The 21,899-nt window shown below is 40.0% G+C and overlaps 1 protein-coding gene across 2 annotated transcripts in view; it reads left to right on the top strand.

The window, feature by feature from the left end:
• The first annotated feature begins 662 nt into the window (after positions 1-662).
• LOC139140162 (one cut domain family member 2-like) overlaps positions 663-21,899 on the top strand; it is a 36,297-nt gene continuing 15,060 nt past the window's right edge. For both annotated transcript variants that reach the window (XM_070709224.1, XM_070709223.1), the window contains exon 1: positions 663-1,759. In XM_070709224.1, coding sequence (XP_070565325.1) covers positions 811-1,759 — 949 coding nt within the window. In that variant the 5' untranslated portion in view covers positions 663-810. The remainder of the gene's footprint in view (positions 1,760-21,899) is intronic.

Below are 21,899 nucleotides of genomic sequence, written 5' to 3'. Positions count from 1 at the left end.
GCGAAATAGCCGAATACAAATTTACCGCGACTTAGTTGCGGGTTAATAGACAGGGTGCACAGCTGAAAAGGGTGACAAGAACAAATGTTGAAAAGACACTGGGGGCTTTTTATGAAAGTGATGGATACCCTTGTTCGGGCTGCTGATGTTCGTGTTTACTTTTGGGGGTGCGCTGTGCGTTCGCTTGCTATGTATCAGTCAGCCTCTCATTGTTGGCGAAATTTCTGTCACTCGACGTTACAGACTTCATAAAAGTGTGAATGTAAAAGTAGCGTATACACATAGAAATAAAAGAACTTACACACCCGTCAGTCTGTTCTGAACTTCTTTAAAAGGAAAGCCGATTAAGGCCTTATCTGCTTTTCCCATTGTTGCGAAGATAAAAGTAGGAAAATAGAAACGGCTTTGCGTGACGCTGGCAGCGTTATCCTGCAAGCGAACTCTTTTACGCGTATAGCTACACTAACGGCACTGATGCCGTTATTTGAATGGCGACTTTAGCGCAAAATTGGGTGATTTCGAGCATTTTTGTCAAAAATAGCATTTCTTTTGCGCGAAAGTGGTGTGTCAGGTGCATTTGGCTTCGCGGAAAATGTACTACGGAGCATGCGTAATGTATTTGAACGCGGCTGCGCATATGCAGTGCGCATTTCAGTAGTTAGCAGCTGTCTAAACATGGAGGTACAGTTGTACTGCAGATTGCATGTTCCCAGGCCTACACTACTCCCCTAGGCCAGACAACATCAAGCCCTTAAAAAGCTCAGCGCTACCGTCCGATTCTCCACTGCTTCGCCGTTCCACGATACGGGCATGAATATCAGCGACTTTCAGGTGATGGAAAGCTTAGTCGGGGATTTTGCCCACGGTGCGTCCGAACCAGTGCCCGTGTCCACAAGCGATCTCCTGCCTTCGTCTGCCGACATACCTAAGCATTCTCGCTCTTCACTTGCCAGTCTTAGTAACATGATGGACCCAAACGATTACCGAAGCCCCGATTACGGTGTCACGTCGTATAACGGACTGCAGACAAGCACAAGTGCTAGCTACACAACGCTAACACCCTTACAGCCCCTTCCGCCGATTTCTTCCGTCACTTCGGACAAGTTCCGCCACCATGACCCGAGCAATGTGAGCGGTAGTTTTACCCTGATGAACACACACGGCAACCATATGATGAACAACCCGTACGAAAAGCTTACGAGTATGAACATGGGCCAAATCGGCGGTGGCATGGGGGCTAATGCAATGTTGAACGGCTACGGACATCACCCGCAGAGCATGACCGGCTACGGACCTCACAGCCCAAGCAACGTAAATTCGTATTCAAGGAGCATGAACATGAACGGTTACGAACCCCAATACCCGTCCCATCACACAGACCATATGAGTCGGTTGCAACCGCAAAGATCGAGCCTGGCGAACCCCATGGTCCTCAACGGCATGCACTCTGCGCCACATCCGACACCCACACCTCCAAGTCGAAACCATTCGAGTCTTTCTTCGAGGGACACGGGCAATGGCGAAGAAATAAACACCAAAGAAATAGCCCAGCGAGTGACCAGTGAACTGAAACGCTACAGTATACCACAAGCAGTTTTCGCACAACGGGTGCTTTGCCGAAGCCAGGGGACGCTAAGCGACTTACTGAGAAACCCCAAACCGTGGAGTAAATTGAAGAGCGGGCGGGAGACCTTCCGAAGAATGTGGAAATGGCTACAAGAACCCGAATTTCAGAGGATGTCAGCGCTCAGGTTAGCGGGTACGTATCTCTGAAAAGAAAAAGTAAATATAACAATTGACGGGTTCACAACGCAATGCATGCTCAATCAACACAAGACGTTCGGCCATGCACGCTTGTTTTGAAATGCAGAACAACATAAACAATCGCTTTCGAAATCAATATACCAGACTAGCCATCTCCAAAAGCACTATTTTGACATCTCAATTCAGTGCATTCGTTAAATGTGTGTCCATCAACATTTTTGGCGAATATTTTTATATTTTTGGACGCGTTTCGAAGAGACGCTTCGAACCTAGCAACAAACACTTGCCATTTCGTGTGGGAACATTTTTCTTGTTTTTTTACGGAGTCAAGTAGTTAGGTCGAAGCCTTTTATTCCTTGGGTGTCCATGCGTAAGTACGGATGAATGGCTAAGAAGCACGGTAAAGGCACTTTCATTTGCATCTACGCTCTATCAAATTAAGCAATTAAAAGAAACGGCGAAACAATATATCGGTACTGTGTTGCCAAACGGAAGAAAATGGCAATTCTGGTCGCGTGAAAGTGATGCTCGTTAGCACGTACACGTTTTTTGTAAAGCTTTTCTTTTGTAGCGAATGCCCTCTTCAGTATATTCTTCCTCCGTATTTTTAGGCTGTTCAAATCATGCGCACAAAAAAGAACGTTTCCGAGCATGTTACACAATGTGTGGTTATTATAATGGAAAGGAAAAACGAGGAAATATTTGTCGCGCGGGAAGCGATGACCCGCGTTATTGGTTTGACGGACATGCATAGAGCCGCGGTCGCGCACACTCACACACTCTCGTACATGTTGACAGTACATTACTATTTTTTAGGCGACGCGCTTTTTGCTCACAAATTCCCGCACGTACAGTAGGCTAATAAAGCAATGTCGTGATTGATGGCCTTACATCGCACGCTCACAAAATATTGGTTTTGTCGAGATAAGTGTACAAGAAATTATGATGGTAGAATTTACACGTTGACTGTTTTTTTTTTCCGGCCCTAGCTAGTAATTTCCTAGCAAGCACCGCGCGCCCCCCAAAAATACGCGAAAGTGTTATCAGATCGTCCGCGGTACTAGGCCTAACATCATAAAAATACACACGCATCAAAAGCATTTTCACTACACTTCAATTTCATTCACTAGGTAATATTTATCAGTTCATTGATTCGCTTTGGAAAATTGAATTAATTATACCATTTGGGTGGAGGCTTTTAGCGGCCGCTTCCATTTGCATCCCTTGTGGTTATCAAGAAAATATTGACAAAATTTTTTTCAATGTGTAATTTCTCTGTCAACACATTTAGAATAATAGGAGACCATCTTCCTAAGACCGGGTGCATATGGCTTTTGTGGACTTTATTAATGTAACAGAGTATGCATATTTTTTACCTGCGTTTTCATCATTTTCTTAGATTTTTTTTACATTTATATTAATTTAATATGCCCTCTTATGTGATTACAGACATGCCTGAATTATTAGCATTTGTTGTGTGGTGGAAAGTGTCCAGTGTATTGGTAAAGTCGACTAGTTTGTCACCATTGTGATTTGATTAAGAGCAATCCACATGGCCACAGAACACCACACACACACCTACACACACACACACACACAATCCTGTATTTTAAAAGTTCATGAGGGATATGCCATCCCCTTTTTCTGTCGACTAAACGCCGCAATGCTGTGGGTATAGTACATGATTAGTGAACTCCTAGGCGCAGTTGTATTTCTTAAGGGTATTGTCGGATCACACTGACCGTTTCTCACAAATGCGTTCAGACTCTGAAATGAATCACTTTAGGACGTGAGTTAAAAAGGAGGTCATTTGACTTGCGGCCATTACTGGAACTGCCACACGGCAGTCTGTTTGCTTGAAAAAAAAAAAATTGTACTGGGTTGAGTTAAAATTAAATCGGGAGGTCTCAGTCAAAACCAGCTGTTTAAATTTTTTACTCGGCAAAATCTACTGCCGAGCTGAGTTTAATTAATATTTCTCTCGAGTATCTGCTGGCATTGTTCATTTTGAAGGCCTTTTTGGAACAACGAGCTTTGATGGTTTTTTCCCCCTTCATTCTGTTCCCATCAGAAATTACTACTATTGTTAAAATTTAGTGCCTCTTGGTTTGTTGCCTTTCAAAGCAAATTGACTGATCAAATGCCCTGTACAGTTGATGAAAAACAGTTGCAATTGAGCCGGCCACTTGATCACCTCGAGAATAATTTCAGATGCCATTGAAGTGGTATTGTGCGCTCGGCTAGTGCCGTTATGTTTCGGTGATGTGGTGTCATTCCCACGTTAATTTCTGCCCGAACATCAAAGACGCTGAGACAAGAAAGTTGTAAATGCAATTATATGGCAAGTTGACAGCGGGCGAAGCAAGCTCTGCACAAGGCAATTAGGTGGCATCGCTGTCTGACTGACGATTGCCGTCCAAAATTACTGCTAAGCAAACAGACGCTAGTTATCGCTTTATGTATTGCGCTAGAAGGCTCTGAAATATTCACAACCAAAGACAAATTATTTAAACCCTCCAACACCTTTCATAGAGACACGGTGAATTTTTAAAAACTGTAAACGATAGCCACTTCCTCAATTATTCAGTATTAGGTAATTTCTATGTTTGTTTCGCCAAACGGGAAATAAAATACAAGATGGCGTGTCTTGCGCTGTACTTTTAAGACAGTGCCTCGCTTGCAGTGATAGACTGTTTAGTCATATCTCAATTAGGAACATGTTTGGTCTTGATATGGACGAGAAGTTAAAACCAGGCAATCTGACATGGCCAGCGCAATGTCATGCGTGTGACTAGCCCCGCATTGCACCAATGGCATTAGGTGTCCTATAGTTACTAAATAATGATCTTTGATAAGATTATAGACTAACGCAGACCTCCTGATCAAGCCCCCCTGTATATAGCTTCAGAGTTTGCAGTGCTTGCTTTTACAAGTTTGATGACAGCAACAATAGCTAATAAATCAGATCACCCCATGCCCTGCGTAAACTGGTATAGCCACCGGACACGACCTCAGCTTAAAGTTGATTTTGGAATCATAGCAAAAAAACACTGATATGACACACAAAATAATGTCAACTCTTTCTCATTAAACCAAGTATTAAACCCAAGAAACCTGCACTCTGTTAATTCCTAGATTACTTTCAGTTTCTGGGGAATGATTTTTGGTTTTAGGGGTTTTTTTTTATTTAATATAAAGGAATGGGTGGATGTTGAAGTGTTCCATTGTACGTCCTGTGCAAGTGTAAGCGTGTGCTACCATTGAAATATATGGGACATGATTTGTTTTGGTTAAAACATTGCTTGAGGCGAGAGAGTTTTTGAAAAGGGGAAGATGTTGTGTGTACGTGTGAGACAGAGAGAGAGAGAAAGAGAGGGGTGTACAATGCATGTACAGATTGCCCCCCCAAAATCACATGCAGATGATAGGCCAGGCCCGGCAAGGCATGCATGGAAGTGACAGGCCCCCCGTTGAATAGGGCCGGCAATTGATGTCAATTTCCTGGTGCGCTTTACGTGAAATTAACACATGAAAGAGCAAGAGGAGACAGGGAATGCCTGGCCTTCCAAAACACTCCCCAATCTGCTTGTATGGCTTGTTTCCTGAGGGGGATACCAAATGCCACGCATATTGTTCGATTGACCCTCATCACCAACTGCTTCTCCGTCAATTCACTCAGTTACGTTTAATTAAGCGCAGGGTTAAATGCACCTCCTATCTCTTTTTTCCCCCTTCTAATTTTTTTTTTTACGCGATTGCGTTGATACTGGGGCGTATTGTGCCTTTTATTCCGTAGGCTGCTCTGCGGAGCCAAGAGACAGATAGAGAAAGAAATTCCGAACAAAACACCAGGTCCCAGTAGCAATGATCTCGGTCCTTGGAGTGTTATAATTTGTTAAATAAATTGGACACTTTCTGTTGAGGGAATAATTGAACATGAGTACCTACACACAGGCAATTTCCATGTTGAAAGCGAAGTCTCGTTTTTTCCCAGAGAGGCATTGGGACGGTGTTATCACTAGCATTCAGCCAAGGCGCGTGCAACACCTTTTGTTAGGCAGGAGAAGATAATGCCTGTTTGTGTTTGCAACCAACAGTCAAGTTTAAAAAAAAAAACTGTACTGCAAGTGAGAATTCAAGTATAGGAAATTTTTCAGGAGATACATGATCACTTCTATAGGATTTTTTTTTGCATCTTTTTCCCCCCTGTAATGAATAACTGTGAGCAAGCTAAATAAAAGCTGCCCTTTCTTATTAGCATGCTCAGCCTCCATTTTTCTTTCCAAATGTAATTTAGCAACAAAGGGGCTTTATTAATCTAAACAAATATCATTAACTGACTGGAAAATGTGTATAAATACATGATCAAAAAAAACCCACCCCTGTCATTGGCTATTCAGATCCCTGACAAAAAAAAAGTTGTGTGTCAGTTGATATTGTGTGGCGAAGACCTCTCTTCCACTAATGTGAGTAATTTTCACTGACATTAAATGTCGCCGAAGCAAATGCAGCCCTGTGTTTGACAGCCTGCCTTTGCCATTAAGCAGCAATTTTCATTTTTAAAAAGCGGGTTTGTTTGCTCGCTAGGGGGACATAGAAATTGAAGTTTACTGAGTGTACGCCCGTAACAATGGCCATATTTTCATAAGGTTCAGCGTTTTGTTTTCTGGTTGTATGGTTTCATCCACTATTTGCTCGCGAGAAATATATTCATGTCAGAGCCTCAACTTGAATGAAAATAAAAAAAAAGTTGAATATGATGGTAGGTATAGCTACCTGTGAAAGTTAAAAAATCTTAATCCAGGAGAAGATGTGTCTTTGAATTATTTTTACCGGTATTAATTTCTGCTAGTAATTCCTTGAGCCTTGAACTCATATTTTTAAAGTAAGATTTTGTTCGGTCATCTAGGAAAAAAAGAGAAAAATTTCATCTTTTTATTGTATGTGATTATTGGGTTTTGATAGTCTGGACACCACTGTGTTAAGTTTTATTCTCAGCGTTAGTGTCAATAGTAAAGTTCATAGGGTGGTCCGGTGGAATTGTTTTAAAAAGCCATTGAGCTGTTTAGACATGTTTTGTATGGGTGCCAATTCGTCATCCAGTCATCTTGATTTTAGTAGCTATTATGTAGAAAACTTTTGAAAAGTTTTTTTGATGGATAGAAGCCCTTTACTTGTCTCCTAACAACCTCAGAAACGAGAGACCGAAGTTTTTGGGTTGCTAGGTCATCCAGAACTTGTTTTTTATTAAATTTCCATTGCATATTTAAGTCGTTGGAGACAAAAATTCTACTTGTCCACCCCTGGGGTTTTTTGCAACACGACGACAAGTTGTGGGCAGTGAACTTTGGATTGCAGAATTTATCGTCTCCCCCTCCTTCCCTCTGCGGTTGTTCTGGCTACCCACACAGGCACCAAGACTTCACCGGCTCAACAGCGCAGCCTGGAACGATTGATTGAACCCATGATTTTTATGAGCGTGGTCAATATTTTGGCAGTGATTATCAAATGAGGAGCCATCTTAAACTTATTTGCTGTGATCTCCATTTACAAACATTTGCTTATTGACTGGGCCCGTGTTCATCTGAGGATAGCCTTTGTTTCTCAACTGTCTTGTTATGTACAAATCAATTTTCACCTATTTGGTCAGGACAACTGCGTTATAGATTTAGCACAGATATATGGAGTGTAAAAAGTTTATCTTTACTGCAGATTAGATTCTGTGGATGTTAACAAGATTTTATTGACTTGACATGACAGGGATTGCACGCCGCATTGGGAGAACGTTATCTCCAGAGTGCCAATGGTCTGAAACATTCACGTACTTGCAAAAAAAAAAATAATTTAAGCGTTATTAAACCGAGCTTATACATTTTTCAAGAGGCTTCAGAGCTTTGCATGCATACTGATAAGGGTTGTAAAGAATTATTACTCTAATTTGGTGTGTGTGTCAGGGGGAGCTGATTTGAACTGGTGCTCGATGATGTGCGAATTGGCTAATTAGACCTTCGCAAGGAGAAGGCGAAAAAAAAGGACAGTCGTTACTTTCAATTTCCTGGAGAGAGCAGAAGTGCCAATGAAAACTAGTGTAATCAGAGTTTGGTTTTTTTTTATTTGGGAGTGTAAAAGTTTGATTGCTGGTTGCACTTTGTGTGTGTGGTGTCCTTACATGACTCTTCAAACTGGGATCCCCCCTTATAGCCCAAGTTGTAAGATGGTGACAAAATGCACAGGCTATTACAGCTGATCTGCCAATAACCAGTAGCGGCAGCAGTTCTGGTTGATAGTCTTATCTGCTGATTGAGCTCAGCCTCCCACAGGTTTTATGGAGTGATAAAGAGTCAAAGTTTGTTTTGCCAGAGATTGTAACCCTGTTAATAATTGCTCCCCTACTGGGCAAAGTGTTTGCGTTTGGGTCCGGCACTGTCACAGGGGGATAGCTCAAGTGGCAATACACACACGGAAAAGAGGTTGAAAACCAGTGTGATTCTATGTGCTGACCTAGCTCAATATACAAAAGCCCCCACCCCCACCCCCACCCCCTCACTTGTCAACCTCCAATTGACAAATCGACAATGCCACTCTTTTTAGCTTGTGCCCAATTTGTTCTCAACAGAATGCCAACAGTCTGTGCCGGCTATGCACTCTTGTACCTTAGACTAACTTAGAGTGTGTTTTCCACAGCTCAACAGCCGTGTTGACAACTCATTGAACTTTGTCCATACTTCATATAAAATTCAATCAAGTAGCATTGATGTCTGGTGATTTACATCCGCGTATAGACTGCTTAGGACCGATGTACTCCATGGGAGTACGGGAATGCTCGTTCGCCTAGATTAATGATCATGTGTTTAAAAGCTATCAGTGTGTGTTTTACCGGCTACCTGTTTTTTTGTGAATTCCTTTTTTTATGTCGCCCCTATGAAGTGTCCCTCCATTTCTTTTCTCTGCGCTCTGTAGAACGGCTATCAAAAGACTGAATGACCTTGCAGACAGGGCTTTTTGTTTTGACCCCCATTAATACTCAGGTATGTAAACTGATTGGAATGGGGCATGTTGAAACTACCCATTTTGAGTGACACAATTGGCTGGAATGACCAGCATTGTCTTGGGTCAACAGATTCTAACAAGCGATATCAAAAAGCAACGCCGAGCTGACAACGATAGCCGCGGTTGAAATGCCAAGTGTCTTTTCTTTCCCCACCCCCATCCCCCGACAGCGCGATCGGAATACGAAACACGGTGGAAAGTAATGTCCCCGTTCTCACTTAATTTCATTCGTGAAGGTCATTTGGACTGTATAACACAATTACATCCAAACCAAAACAGTTAACCTGTGCACTTAATTATGATGAAAAACCTGTACAGCGATCAGCGAGTACAAGTCACTGAATACAATGCGCAATGGCAGGGTCAGACAATGCGTCTCGTCCTGACTGCAGACTACTGTGCCGGTTAATAATTGATAGGATGTGTGACCGTATCTTTCCATTATCAAAAGTAAAACATCTCCTTGACACATTGTACAAAAATTATAGATCAGTCCTGGAGTAATGGCTTGATTGTTGTGATTTTTGGGAAATTAGACAATTACCTGGCAATTCTGTATTGATTTCCACTACAAGTCTTGTTGGGAGTTTATCGAGAATTATGTTGGCAGTTTACTGATGCATAGTTACACCCAATGAAGGGTGATAAATGAGAAAATAAATAATCTTTAAGACAGGTGCCTCAGTTGCAGGAGCGGTTTTTGTCCAGGTTTGAACCCCCCCCTCCTTGCCGTGGTTTTTTTTTTCAGTAAACGTCATGTGTAAACATGCAAACACGAGTAGGGTTTGTTCCCCAGTGACAACACCACTGCACTGGCACTGTTTGTCCTGAGTTGCCGGTGAACTACGTCCACCGGGGAAACCGCAGCGTGAAGCAGTCATTTTTTTCCCACGAAAGCCGTGCACTTGTCAGGCTTCCTTCATCAAAAAAAACAGTCGCACCGAAATCGAGTCGACAGGCCTAGGTGTTGTGTAGAATATCTGCAGTTGCTGGAAACTGTGGTATGCGTGTAACACAGAAGCTAATAGGAGCTACATTAGTCTTGCTTAAGCTGGATTTGGGAGCTACATTATATAGAGCCCGCGTGTGTTTTAATGATGCTGTCCGCTGTGTACCAGTTAATACTGCCAGCCGGTAATTTATTTGTGAAGTTCTTCTGAGCTCAAATCTACATTCCACAGTTTTAGCCCTGCTTACCCAGCCACTGACAACCATACATGTATGAATGCCACCAAGACATTGGAAGAAATTGTCACATTTTGTTTGGCTTTTCTTTCTAAATTTCTCATAATGTGTTTGTAATCTGCATGTTTAGGGAAAAATACACACTGTCAAGTGCGACTACCTGTAGTTGACCTTTCTGTATCTAAACCTCTGTGATAGAAAAAATAAATTTAGAGTTTAGTCTGATACTAAGTCATTGTCCATTATTGGCTGTGAGTAAATTTCCAGCACAGAGAAATTATTTAACCCTCAGAAGGTACAAAGTCATTTTCAAACTTACTCGACAAAACAAATTGACATAGATCAAGTAATCAGTACTCACGGCCATTTTGACAACTCTTGTATCTGGTTTTTTTTTGAAAGAAAAATTTAGTTTGAAAGAGTCAATTTTGATTATGAATAACACAAACACTTTTTACAAAATTTACCTTTCTATGATCAGAGAAAATTTTTACCTCAATGAAGGGAGTTTTCGACTTCAGTATAGACAGGGGGCAAAAAAATGTTCACGAATAGCACAGTGCTAGATTCAGTATGTTTTTTTGGTTATTCACAGATATTTCAGCGCATTCAAATGACAGCCATTGTGACATCTGCAATGTCCACAAATGTTTCAAGAGTCCATTTTCTTTTGCTCTGAATAGATTTGTGTTTATTTGTAAGATTATACACGAATCGCTATGCCAGGGACAGTGTTTTGCCACCAACGCATCAGTCGTCATGGAAATGAGCTTGGTGAATTTGCATGAAAATCTAAGTGGCCTCTTTTTTTTTTGTACAAGATTGTGTGTGTGTACCGTCCAGTCTCATCTATGCTGGCATTATCCTAGAACACTTGCACTCTGACATTATACGTTAATTGCCGTTTGGCTATTTGACGTCCATCTATGTCACTATTCCCCCTCTCCTTAATGATGAAAATAGCGTTATGAAAACGAAAACATTTACTGAAAGAGAAGTGTATTCAACCATATGTGCTCGCCGCTGGTCAGCCACAACCTTATGGGGGTATGCTGTAACACTCGCTGCTCAGGGATATCATAACACAAGTGTGGACATCCATGCCCATTCCACACGCACTCACTCAAGATTGCGTAGCAGAAATTGTCTTCCTGTACCAGTATGCTAGCACCAGCCCTCACGAGTTTTAACCCGATGCTTCATCAATGATGCTCTGAAAGATAGTCTCAATTGTCATTTTGAGTGTTCACATTCAAAGTCAGGGTCATACCTAAAATATTCAAATAAATTTTCATTAGGATAAGCAGCGTTTTTTTTTTTTGTGTGTGTATGATGTTCTGAGGACTTCCCATTTTCCTGTTTTTGTCATCATATGCCGGGAGTTTGCAGTTTCTCACAAAAGGGGCATTGTCTGAGTGTGCTCTCAAACACGGAATGACATCACTCAATTTACCGAGTGTGAGAACTGCAATGTGGTCCGTTTTTGCAGTTTGTTAATTTACTCAGTATAGTTAAAACATACCTTACTACTTCAAACATTGCAAAGTGCCCCAATACATGTTTGACATCTCTCATTTCTAGTGTGTTTTTGGAAAAAGGCAAAAAAAACCGGGCGAATCCTTCATCAAATATTTCCAGTTGATGGGCCCGTCTCCTTTTTTTATTCTCATGTTTTCTCATCATTCTCTCATTGTTTGTCGTAACTCGTGTTCATATCAGGTCCTCCCGACGGGCTTGTTATGGACCTTAATTGGCGAAACATCCCATTCCAACTGATAAGACAGTATAAAAATTAAACAACCGGTACACAACTTACTTTGGGGCAAAAGTCCAGTAATTGTTGTTTTTTTTCCACATGTTCTCAGCATTGCCATGGATGATCATATGGAAAATACCCAGGATAGAAAAAGGAAACCCAATTGAGAAAAAAGTATTTTTAAGTCATGATGATGAGATTTTTATCAGCTATGAATGACAACAAACTAAGACAAAAATAGTTCCTGAAAATTCCAGGTGAATCCAAGGTTCATGCTGGGACGCAGTTGTTTGAATAAGGTGCCAATAGGCCGGTGTAGGTACATTTAATTAGTTTGTGATGAACCTGATAATTCCCTCATTTAGTCTGATTGCTTAGTCTTGTCGGCAGGATTAGGATAAAGTCTAGCATTTTACAGATAACAGGACACTGTCTTATCTAGATAGCCATATTTGGAAATCTGTTATCTTGGCGGGGAGGGGGGGGGGGGCATAGCCTCTCAGCCAAACACAATATCAAAAGCTTGAAGTCTTGCTATTCTGTGTCTTTTCTAGATCACTGTCCGTACTAATTTTTCAACAAAATTTTTTCATTACAATTTTTGGGCCAACAGCCCTTTCTAGCATACCTTAGCAAATCACAATCTCTGGTCAGTTCAAATCCAATGTACTATCTGTTTACATTTTTGAATGTGTGTGTGTGTGTGTGTGTGTGTGTGTGTGTGTGTGTGTGTGTTTATCTGAAGGAGGATGCTCAGATTATTTCCACAGTGAAAACTGTATATCTGATACACTTCCAAGCAGGTCTGTTTTCTTAAAAACCAACAAAACGATTAAATTAGAATAAAATATTTGTATCAATAATGCAGTAAATTTGAGGACTTGATTACATTTGGATCTGTGCACTTGACTTTTTTACTTTCCAATGTAAAGAGGAAGTAAAAATCATAATTTGATGTCCTGTGAAAATTGCACCATAAGGAAATCCACTCCAGTTCCCCATTTTTTCTAAAATATGTATGACCATCATAATTGACCAAAGTCATCATACACACACACACTGTACCCTATAACAGGATGATGACTAGAAATTATTTTGTGTAATGCTGCAATAAAGGACAAAAGTTTGAGTTCTGTTCACACTTTTTTCCTCGAACTGACAGTGGGAGAGTTTATGATTTTTTTGTCAAATTATCCGCAAGGCCTTCATGTTCATTCACAGTCTCCTTTCAATCCCGCCATCGCTCAAAGAGACTCAGTCAAACATCTAATGGATGTTTTGCATCAATTGAATTAACACCCCTACCTATCAAATTTTCGCATTTCCATCATATGAATTGCAACTGTGCAAATTTGCAGGTGAACAACAGTTTGGGGGTAAAAAAAATATTGGCAAGGCCGAGGTGGTTTAAATTCAGTTTTTTTTATGTATTTTTTTCTGTTCTGCAGCGATCACTTTAAAAGGGTGTGTTTGTTGATTAGATATGTAAGTTTGCAGGTCATCAGTCGACGGCTTGCTGTGCGTTTGACAATCACCAAATGTCAAAAAAGTCACCGTTTTGTTTCTGTTTTGATGGTGGTAACCACAATAGCGAACGGTGCCGCGCGGCTTCTGACCAAATCTGAAAAGGCGGATGCTAAGTGGAAAAATTCAGGCCTCACTTTATCATCGCCAGTTGTCGAGGTCTTGGCAGGTTGCCATGGCGAAAACAGATATATTGCATGATGTCATGGAAGCTGACTTGAATGTTTTAACTCACGTGGGCCAGCGTCAGTCCATTTTATTTATATTTTACACCTTCGGACAAAGTACAGACATTCTTTCGCGTTGGCAGAGATTGACAAACTAGAAGAGAAAATTTGACACTGAAATTTCAAATCGTCAGTTTTTTTTAAACTCGTGCGGTTTTAAAGATGAGAATAATTGAATCCTTGGAGTATTGTTACAGCTTTAATTGAGCTGCAATTGATGTTTATTGCGCGTAAGGTTTGCATTGTTTTAAAGGTGTTTTGTGTTCCCTCTCTGACGGACAAACTCCTCGTAAAAATAAACACTGAAAACATTCTCAAACATGTCCTAATCTGTACATAGTACAAAAGCTTGCAACTTTTCCATCATCATAGAGGAGGCTTCAATGTTTTTTTCTCCCCATTGAAAAGTCAAGGAATTTGTTATCAAGATTTCACCCTTATACTTGGAAGAGTTCATTATATATTTGACGAGGGGGGGATTGTAAATCAATGTAAATTGTCCATCAATATTTTTTAATGTGCAAAGTGCCGTAGCCTTGCCTGCTCAGTAGGTCGTGTCCCCCACTGGCGAAAGGAGGAGGGTGTCATTAAAAGTTAAGCTGTTTTCGGTTACTCTTTCACAACAATAACAGTAAACCTTGATATTCCCGATGGGACTATAACATTTAGACTTTCAAAGAAGTCAACCCTGAAAAAGAGAGCCCCACTTGCATGGCAGATTAAAAAAGCCTACCCAGTTAGAAAAAGAAAAAAAATTTATGAAAGCTGGAAGCCTTTGTGCGTGCATAGCCATTCTATTGATGGCGGAGCGTAGCTGTTATCCAACAGTAGTAAGCTTTACATGTCACACTTCAATGGAAGATTTAAGAAAAGCAGATTGAACCGTTAGAAGGAGAGTTTAATGAGTCGGACAGGTTGGAATACGCACAACTTTTCCCACTGCTTTTTTCAGGATATATGTTTATTTTTTTGTCACAGAAGACCCGCAGCTAAGAGCTGAGTGCATCTTCAGTTATTGAATTAAACAAAAAAGGTCTCTTTTTACCTCGGTGACAACTGAAATGTTCTATCTTGATTTCATGGTGGCAGGTTACGGTTCTTAGGGGTTAGAATAACGCTGCTTCCAAACACATGTGCAGCAGTAATTGGCGCTCAGTTTTGCGGAAAGGAGATCCATTCTCCGCGACTTGTACTGCGGTGTGCGCCTCTGAAGGCCCTTTCACTGGGTTTGCAAGAGTACATGTGTCCCGAACAATGGGCGACAAAAAAATCGCACTTTGAAATTGGGGGGGCTTGTTTGGCCCTTCAAAGACGCTTATTTCAAAGGGCTACCATGCTTTATTGAAGTCAGTTTTAACCCACACGTGAAGGATTGTCCGTTGATTTGATGCGTGTGTTTGCACCAATCATATTATTAACAGCCCTCCCTCCTCCTCCTCCTCCTCCTCCTCCCCCGCCTGCTCTCTTCCGAAGCGAAAGTCCGCGGAATCAGAGCTTTGCACCTTCCCGAGTCCGCAGTGTCAGTTCGACTCGTGCAGCGCTGAGTTTTAGATGTGTGCGTTTGATAAGTGACAGCTTTAGAGGCCAGCTCAATTCAAATACACATTCCGCCAAGGGAGTGATTACTGGCGAGAGCTATCTCTGCCTGGCTTGTTCTGAAGAGTACGCCCCAGGCTTTCATCAGTTTAGCAAAGCAGCGTTGTTTTTCACGATATATCATCCTACCAGCTGACTTAATACACGTTTTCCTTTTTTTCCCCTGAAATCACCTCTCCCCTGTGATTGGAATTACCTAAATTTGTCACAAAAAGTTGAAGAAAAAAAAATTGGTTGTTGAGTTACACAACTCTCATGTAAGCTGAAGTGTCTGGGCCATTGATTTTATTAAGCGATACCCAGAAGGCTAAATCAAACCTGATTGTTTTATTGAATAATTTACATATTAATAAATCCTGTCTGTGTCCCACAGTTATTAATATTTCACAAAAAACATGTTTCTCTCTCCCCTCCCCCAATTTCTCCCACACCTGTACCTCCTCCAGGTTTTGTGTTATCCAGGGGGGAATCTCTTTCACCAACACTCTCCATATTATTCATAGTTGCGTCGGTCAATTTACAACTCCGAACCCTATAACTAAATTGGGCAGTAATTACGGTCGGGGATGATGTCCGCTTCAAAATAGGAGAGAATTTTATTGCAGTCGTCAAATTGCTTGTGTAAATTTTTGAATATCAATGAAGTGGACAGTAGCTTTTAGTAGTACAGTGTTGTCTTTAAAAAAGTATGGACAGAGAAAACAAAATCTTAATCTACAATAATACCGGTTTTCGGGTTTTTATGGTTTCTTGAATTTTGTTTGATGTATTTGTCATTCAGAAAAGAAAGAATATGTATTTGAAGCTGTGGAATCTTTAATGCAAAGTGTAAATTAATACAAAGTGTAAAAAAAACCATGATGGAATAATATTGAAACTTGACAGATGGAGTCTTTTCCTTATGCCTTCTCTTGGAATCATCATCCACTTTCCATTTCCACGGCAGTGAAAGAAAAACACAGCATCATGATGTGTGACATTACGGAAGTTGATTTTTCGTGTGGCAAGACGTGAGTGACACAGTGAAGATCATGGGAAAATGAAGAGCGGACACAACGCGTGTCAGATGGGATGAAGTCTCTGTGATAGGCTTTCCCTCCAACAAAACAGTGGATTTTGCCCCCCCCCTAAAAAAATAGCCAAGAAAAGTAAAGCGACCAAACAAACTGAATGGCACAAGGCAAACAAGTTAAACTTAGGCTGGTACAATAGAGAGGAGCTAGGCAAACACTGCCACGCGCGTGCCCGCCAATGAGTGCTTTTAATTGGAGCAAATTATAACACTGTTGTATGGGGTAGTGCAGAGTAGCACAAATGAAGAGCAAACAAGATTGTCTTTGTTCGGGTATAAAGGGATCACTTTTTCAGCCGCGTGTTTGCAAATTGTAGACAAAAAAGTTCCCATCTTACGGCTATTGTACCCATTTTGCCTCCGATTACATCAGTTTCATTCTCAACCCTCCCTTTTTTTATCCTAATTTTTTTTTCACGCCTAAACATTCTGATTCTGTTGATGTTATAAAAAAAACTTGATGATTTGAAACTTGCTTCTTGGATTTACTCTAAAAATTAAACAGTTTTTTTTTTGAGAGAGAGTTATACAGTTTAATATGATAATTTATCCAGGTTTGACATTGACTGTGTTTGTGTGTGGCCAGAGCACTCAAAAAAAGTAAACAACTAGTGATTCTGCAGCCATTTTTTGCATAAAAAAATTTGCACAAAGCCCGTTGCAATAAGGACATTCACAAAGCAAGCGTTTTCTTTACGTTTCTGCCTATTTTCTACTTGCCTTTGCTTTCAGTAATAAAGCCCGGAGGGCGATAGTTTGCAGATGTCTTTGCCCATTAATTGATACAGTAGAGGCTTTACACTGACAACTTTGTCAGCCTTCGCCCACAATATTTGTTGTTACTGTATTTAAGAAATTCACGGAAGCGCTGAAAGTTTAGCCGAGAGGATAACAGGTTGAAATTTTATCCACACACGTTATATTGTGTACCACCAAGTTTAGCCGTGAAAGTCTGTGAACAACGCAAGATGGAAGTATTGTTTTAATTTTAACCTGGTTGTTCAGTTTTGTATAAAACCCTGTGCCTGAAATTTTTATTGACCTCGGGGAAGCTTGAGAAATATTTTGTCAGGAAAATTTTGAGAGGTTTTCTGGATGTCAATATCTGAACTTGCAGGGGAAATAAATGCTGCGGAGTCAGTCGCGGGAGTCAATGTGTTTTAGAGACATATTTGAACTGAACGTGCAACATTGAATTTTCAGAAGTCAAAATAAATAGGACCGGAATAAACCCGGTCACGAATGAATGAAGTTTTAGTCCCGCAATGCGGATAATGATGTTCATTTTGAAAAAATATGGATTTTTGAAACTTCTTCCCCCGGCAGGTGAAAAGAAACGTTAAAGAATATTTTTAAAGGGATCGGGCCAAAGAGATAATGCAAATGTCGTGCAATTTCCATCAAGCTAAGTCAGCGGAGGCCGGCCAGATTTTCAGCTGTTCACTTGATACAAAGGCGGAGATATTACGCTGCAGATTCCTGTAATAGCTGTGCTGCTGCTAGTGGTACCCTGAACACAATACCTCCCTCGTGGAGCTTTTCAGCCGATGTTCAGACTCAGAAAGCTGACCAAACTTCCTTTATTCAGCTCCTTCGTTGGAAATGGGTTTCTCTTTGTGGAGGCGCGGAGCTTCAGAGATGCTGATGATAGGGTTGAAATTGAGGAGGCTGGCCCAGGGCCGCGCTGCGTACGGCTTCTCCGTCCGTCAATTCAAATTCTGCGATAAGTTTCCTTTAATTGTTGTTCATTTTGTTGTAGAATGGATTTTTCAATTTTGGTCTCATTGTTTGATAGGGGGGAAAAAACCCCCGACTCACTCGTTGGCTTTATTCTTTTTTCGGAGTTAATTGACTTTTGTATAACAAGGTGAGCTGATCTGTGTATCAATACAATGAGTCTGCTTCCTGGACAAGGAGTTGCAAATCGTCTTTGATCCAGACATTTTAATCTGAGGTAAAACCGATACTGAAATCTTTAAGGTGTGATATTTGACTCAACAAGGAAATATCCGCCATGTTGAACTTGACAGCATTCCAGATATCCGTTTCTGTGTTTGACTATAATCACACCCCTAAGATAACGACCAAATCATGATCCAACTATGTTTGCTGAATATATTTTGTAAACAAAAATATCACAGTTTTTTTTTTCCATTTTATTTCAAGAAATTAAAATAACAATAACAAAAAGCAACATAAATTGAAAACAAAATGTTTTCTGGTATTGCTTTAGTAATCTATAAACAATATGTTTCCTGGAAATGTTTTAGTAATTTGTAAATAAAGTGTTTTCCTGGTATGGTTATTATTTTAGTAATTTTGAACAAAAATTTTTTCCTGGTATAATTTTGGCAATTTATAAGCAAACATGTTTTCCTGGTATTAATTTAGCTCACTCTGTTTAAATTCGTCTTTCCATTCCTGATTTGGTTTTTTCGTTTCTTTTTTTAAATTCATTATTTTTATTTCAATATTTCTTACAATATGAAATCTCACCACACCGTCCTGTATGCTGATAGAATTCTGTCTACTTCATAGCACTTTTCATTTTGGTATCTCTGCTTCCCATAAGTCACAAAATAGAATCACCCACACTCAAGGTGTGTGAAGATCATACCATTACTGTGTTGGGTGTAGGGAGTGTGCATTTACGAGGTAGAAACTGTGCGTCTAGAAGACGCATCAACAACAAAAAAAAACATAAAAAAAAGGTAAAGCCTCGCAGGTCTACATTCTCCACAGCTAATTCTTTGGATTCAACTCATGTAGATGTCGTCTGGCCTGTGGTTTCTTAGGGATATCAATACTATTCATTGGATAAGTTTTACCGAGTGCCTGGGGACGCAAGAGAAACTGAAGATAACCTGTAAAGAATACGTGAACAACTTGCGCGGAAGTACTTTATTAAAAGACGGACGTGTTAGCTGCCAAGAAACTGCTTTTGCTCAATTGACGTTTGTCTTGCCCTGGAGTTTTTGGCTCGTGGGCTAACGTGTACTTGGTACACAGTTAATGATGGATATTTTACTGGGAAGAAAAATCTGTCGTAGAATGCGGAAGTAATTTTGACAATTTAGGCAAGATTTATTGAGGATTTTTCTCTCCCCTTTTTTGTGACTCAATAAGCGATAAAAGAGAATTCCCTGAGCTGGCATGGCCTTGATGTTGACAAAGAACGATGTTGCTAACCGTGTCAACAGAGTGGATTGACCAGCTTTTCTGCCGTGGATGAAGTGAGCAAAGTGGAAGCCCAGTGTGTAATTTGCCACTGTACCATATTGTGAAGCGGAAAATGGAACAGCGCATTAACCACTCTGTCATAAGTGCAAATACTTCCCACACAATAGCGTCAAGTTTTTGTCCTGCCGTTTCATATTTTTCTCCGAGTTCTCTGAACGGTGGGGTTCCAAATTAACAGAGTTTAGTAAGGCATTGCAACCAAATTACTGCTTGTCTGACAGAGATAAAGGAAAAAAAAGCATCGTGTCACGGTATGCACACTTTTCCCATTTTCATCGGAGTGACGTGAATGTAGTTCTTAGCAGATGATCTTTATTTTTAAATCAAACCCCATAACTTGTCAAACAGTACACAAAAATGACCTGAAAAACTTTGCGGTAAAAAGAGTGTTGTTATGTGGAAAAAAAAACTTGTGCACACGTGACAATTCAAGGTACGTGGATAAGTGGAATTTACATTTTAAGAACGAAACAAGATTAAATTAGCCGGAATTTGATTATCTGACATTTCTCAAGAATTAAACTGATTGCTATAAATAATAAATACCGAGTGAAACTCGCCACCTCTTGTGCCTGTCAAAAACAGGCTGCAACATCGGCAATGAAAAGATTATTACGGTGTATGGAGATAGCTCTTCATGTTGTTTTTTTTAACCGGTTTTTTCCCCCTATTCTTCTGCACTATTGTTCTGTCGTGGACCCGTGATGTATTGCCGAGATGCCATGTTGTTAACCTTTGACCCCGAGGAAACAAATACAGACGGAGCAAGTAGAAAATAATAGAGTACAAAGAGTCAACATTTTGTTTCGTGATATTCTCAAGTCTTAACCTCGGTGACTCCCAGTACGCAAAAAAAAATATGGTCGGGGAGACATTTAATGAAAATCCTTATCATAGCATGGACATTATAGAGATTTTTTGATCATGTTTAAAGTTTTGAATCTGTATTTTATAAATTTTCAAAGTTGTCAGAATACTTTGATTTGTTATTTACATCAAAATTTCACAGCATAATTTTTCCTGTTTTCCATCGTCTGAGATTTTCTGTGTTGCTAAGAAATCTTGTAAACTTTGTCAATAATTACATGTATAATGCCACAGTTTCATCTGAATAACTCACTCTCACCATTCCAGCTGATGGAAAAATATTAATTTGGTAATCTCGGCGCTGGTCTAACCAAATTATTGGAAATTGCATTTATGATTAAAGTATCATTGCCAAATTGAATTTCCAATTTCTTTCTTATCACCAATGACCACCATCGCAGTATTTTCAAAACTTAAATATTTGCTCAAACAATGTTTTTTGCACTTAACATATTTAGTTAATAAAACAAAATGAACCATAGGTTGTAAAAATGTGAAGTGACGCATTTTCCAAGAGGCGTCTTAAATGCTTTCTTGTCTTTTCTAGCAGTAGTCAAAATTATAACTCTTACCAAAACTTGGAACGTTAAAATGAAAAAAAAAATTTAGGAATATTAAATTTGTTGATATTTTATTTTTTGAAAATTGTGTTGAAATTATTGTATTTTGAAAAATGTGTGTAAGACAGACTGTACTTAGTTCTTTGAGCGTTTCATTTTATGATGACTGGTAAAGTGATAATAATAATATCTGACAGTAGTTACATAAGCAATGAGTAAGCGAAACAAAATTTAATTTTCTATTTAGTAATGAGTTTATTTTTCAGGGAAAAACATTTAAAAACATTTTAGTCATACCTTGTTTCAAGGTATGACGACAGTTTATTCAAAATATTACGCGACAGGAAAAATAAGTGTTAGCTGAAAGATGGTTGCTTAGCATTTGGACGCTCCACTCCACAGACAGGCCGTAACGCGTGCTCTTCGATTTTCTCCCGTTTTCCATTGATTTGTGTGTATACGTGACCCTTAACAGAACCAGTGCCAGTGCGACTGATAGAAGATCAGTGACAGATCAGGCAGCTTAAAAAAGATAAAAAAACCAAAAAAAAGAAGAAAAAGAAGGAAAAAATGTAAGAAAGGGAACGGTCTGAAATGATCAGGAAGAGACGAGAACCCTGTGTTGTTTGTCAAAATGCCCTGAATAACTCAGAAGGTGCGAAATGAAATGTACTATCAGGGTATTTTTCTGTAATCCACGTTGCCCTAAAGTGAGTGTTCACGGGGATCATGCATGGGAACCGACCTATTGTTGGCACAGGTTGTCACATTACACTAGTCTGTTTTCTTTAAATGCAAACAAAGTTCTGGAGGCTTGTCCGTTTCTTTTCAGTTGTCCCTGAAAGGCACATAATGAGGGGCTTATGCCTGCCGCTAAAATATTTATCAAGGACCCTAGTTCTCGGACAATGCTCCTACCGGCCCCCAAAACAGGTTTGAAAAGTGATTAGCCAAACCGAGTCTCTTAATTACAGTTAAAAGAAACAGGGTCTGTGTTCATTTTGTCACTAACTCCACATCTATTGCCAGTGGGGATTTTTCTTTTTCTTTCTTTTTTT

This window comes from Ptychodera flava, chromosome 9 (genome assembly GCF_041260155.1).
Source record: "Ptychodera flava strain L36383 chromosome 9, AS_Pfla_20210202, whole genome shotgun sequence".
Lineage (NCBI taxonomy): Eukaryota > Metazoa > Hemichordata > Enteropneusta > Ptychoderidae > Ptychodera > Ptychodera flava.
This window is presented reverse-complemented; position numbering and strand designations above follow the sequence as displayed.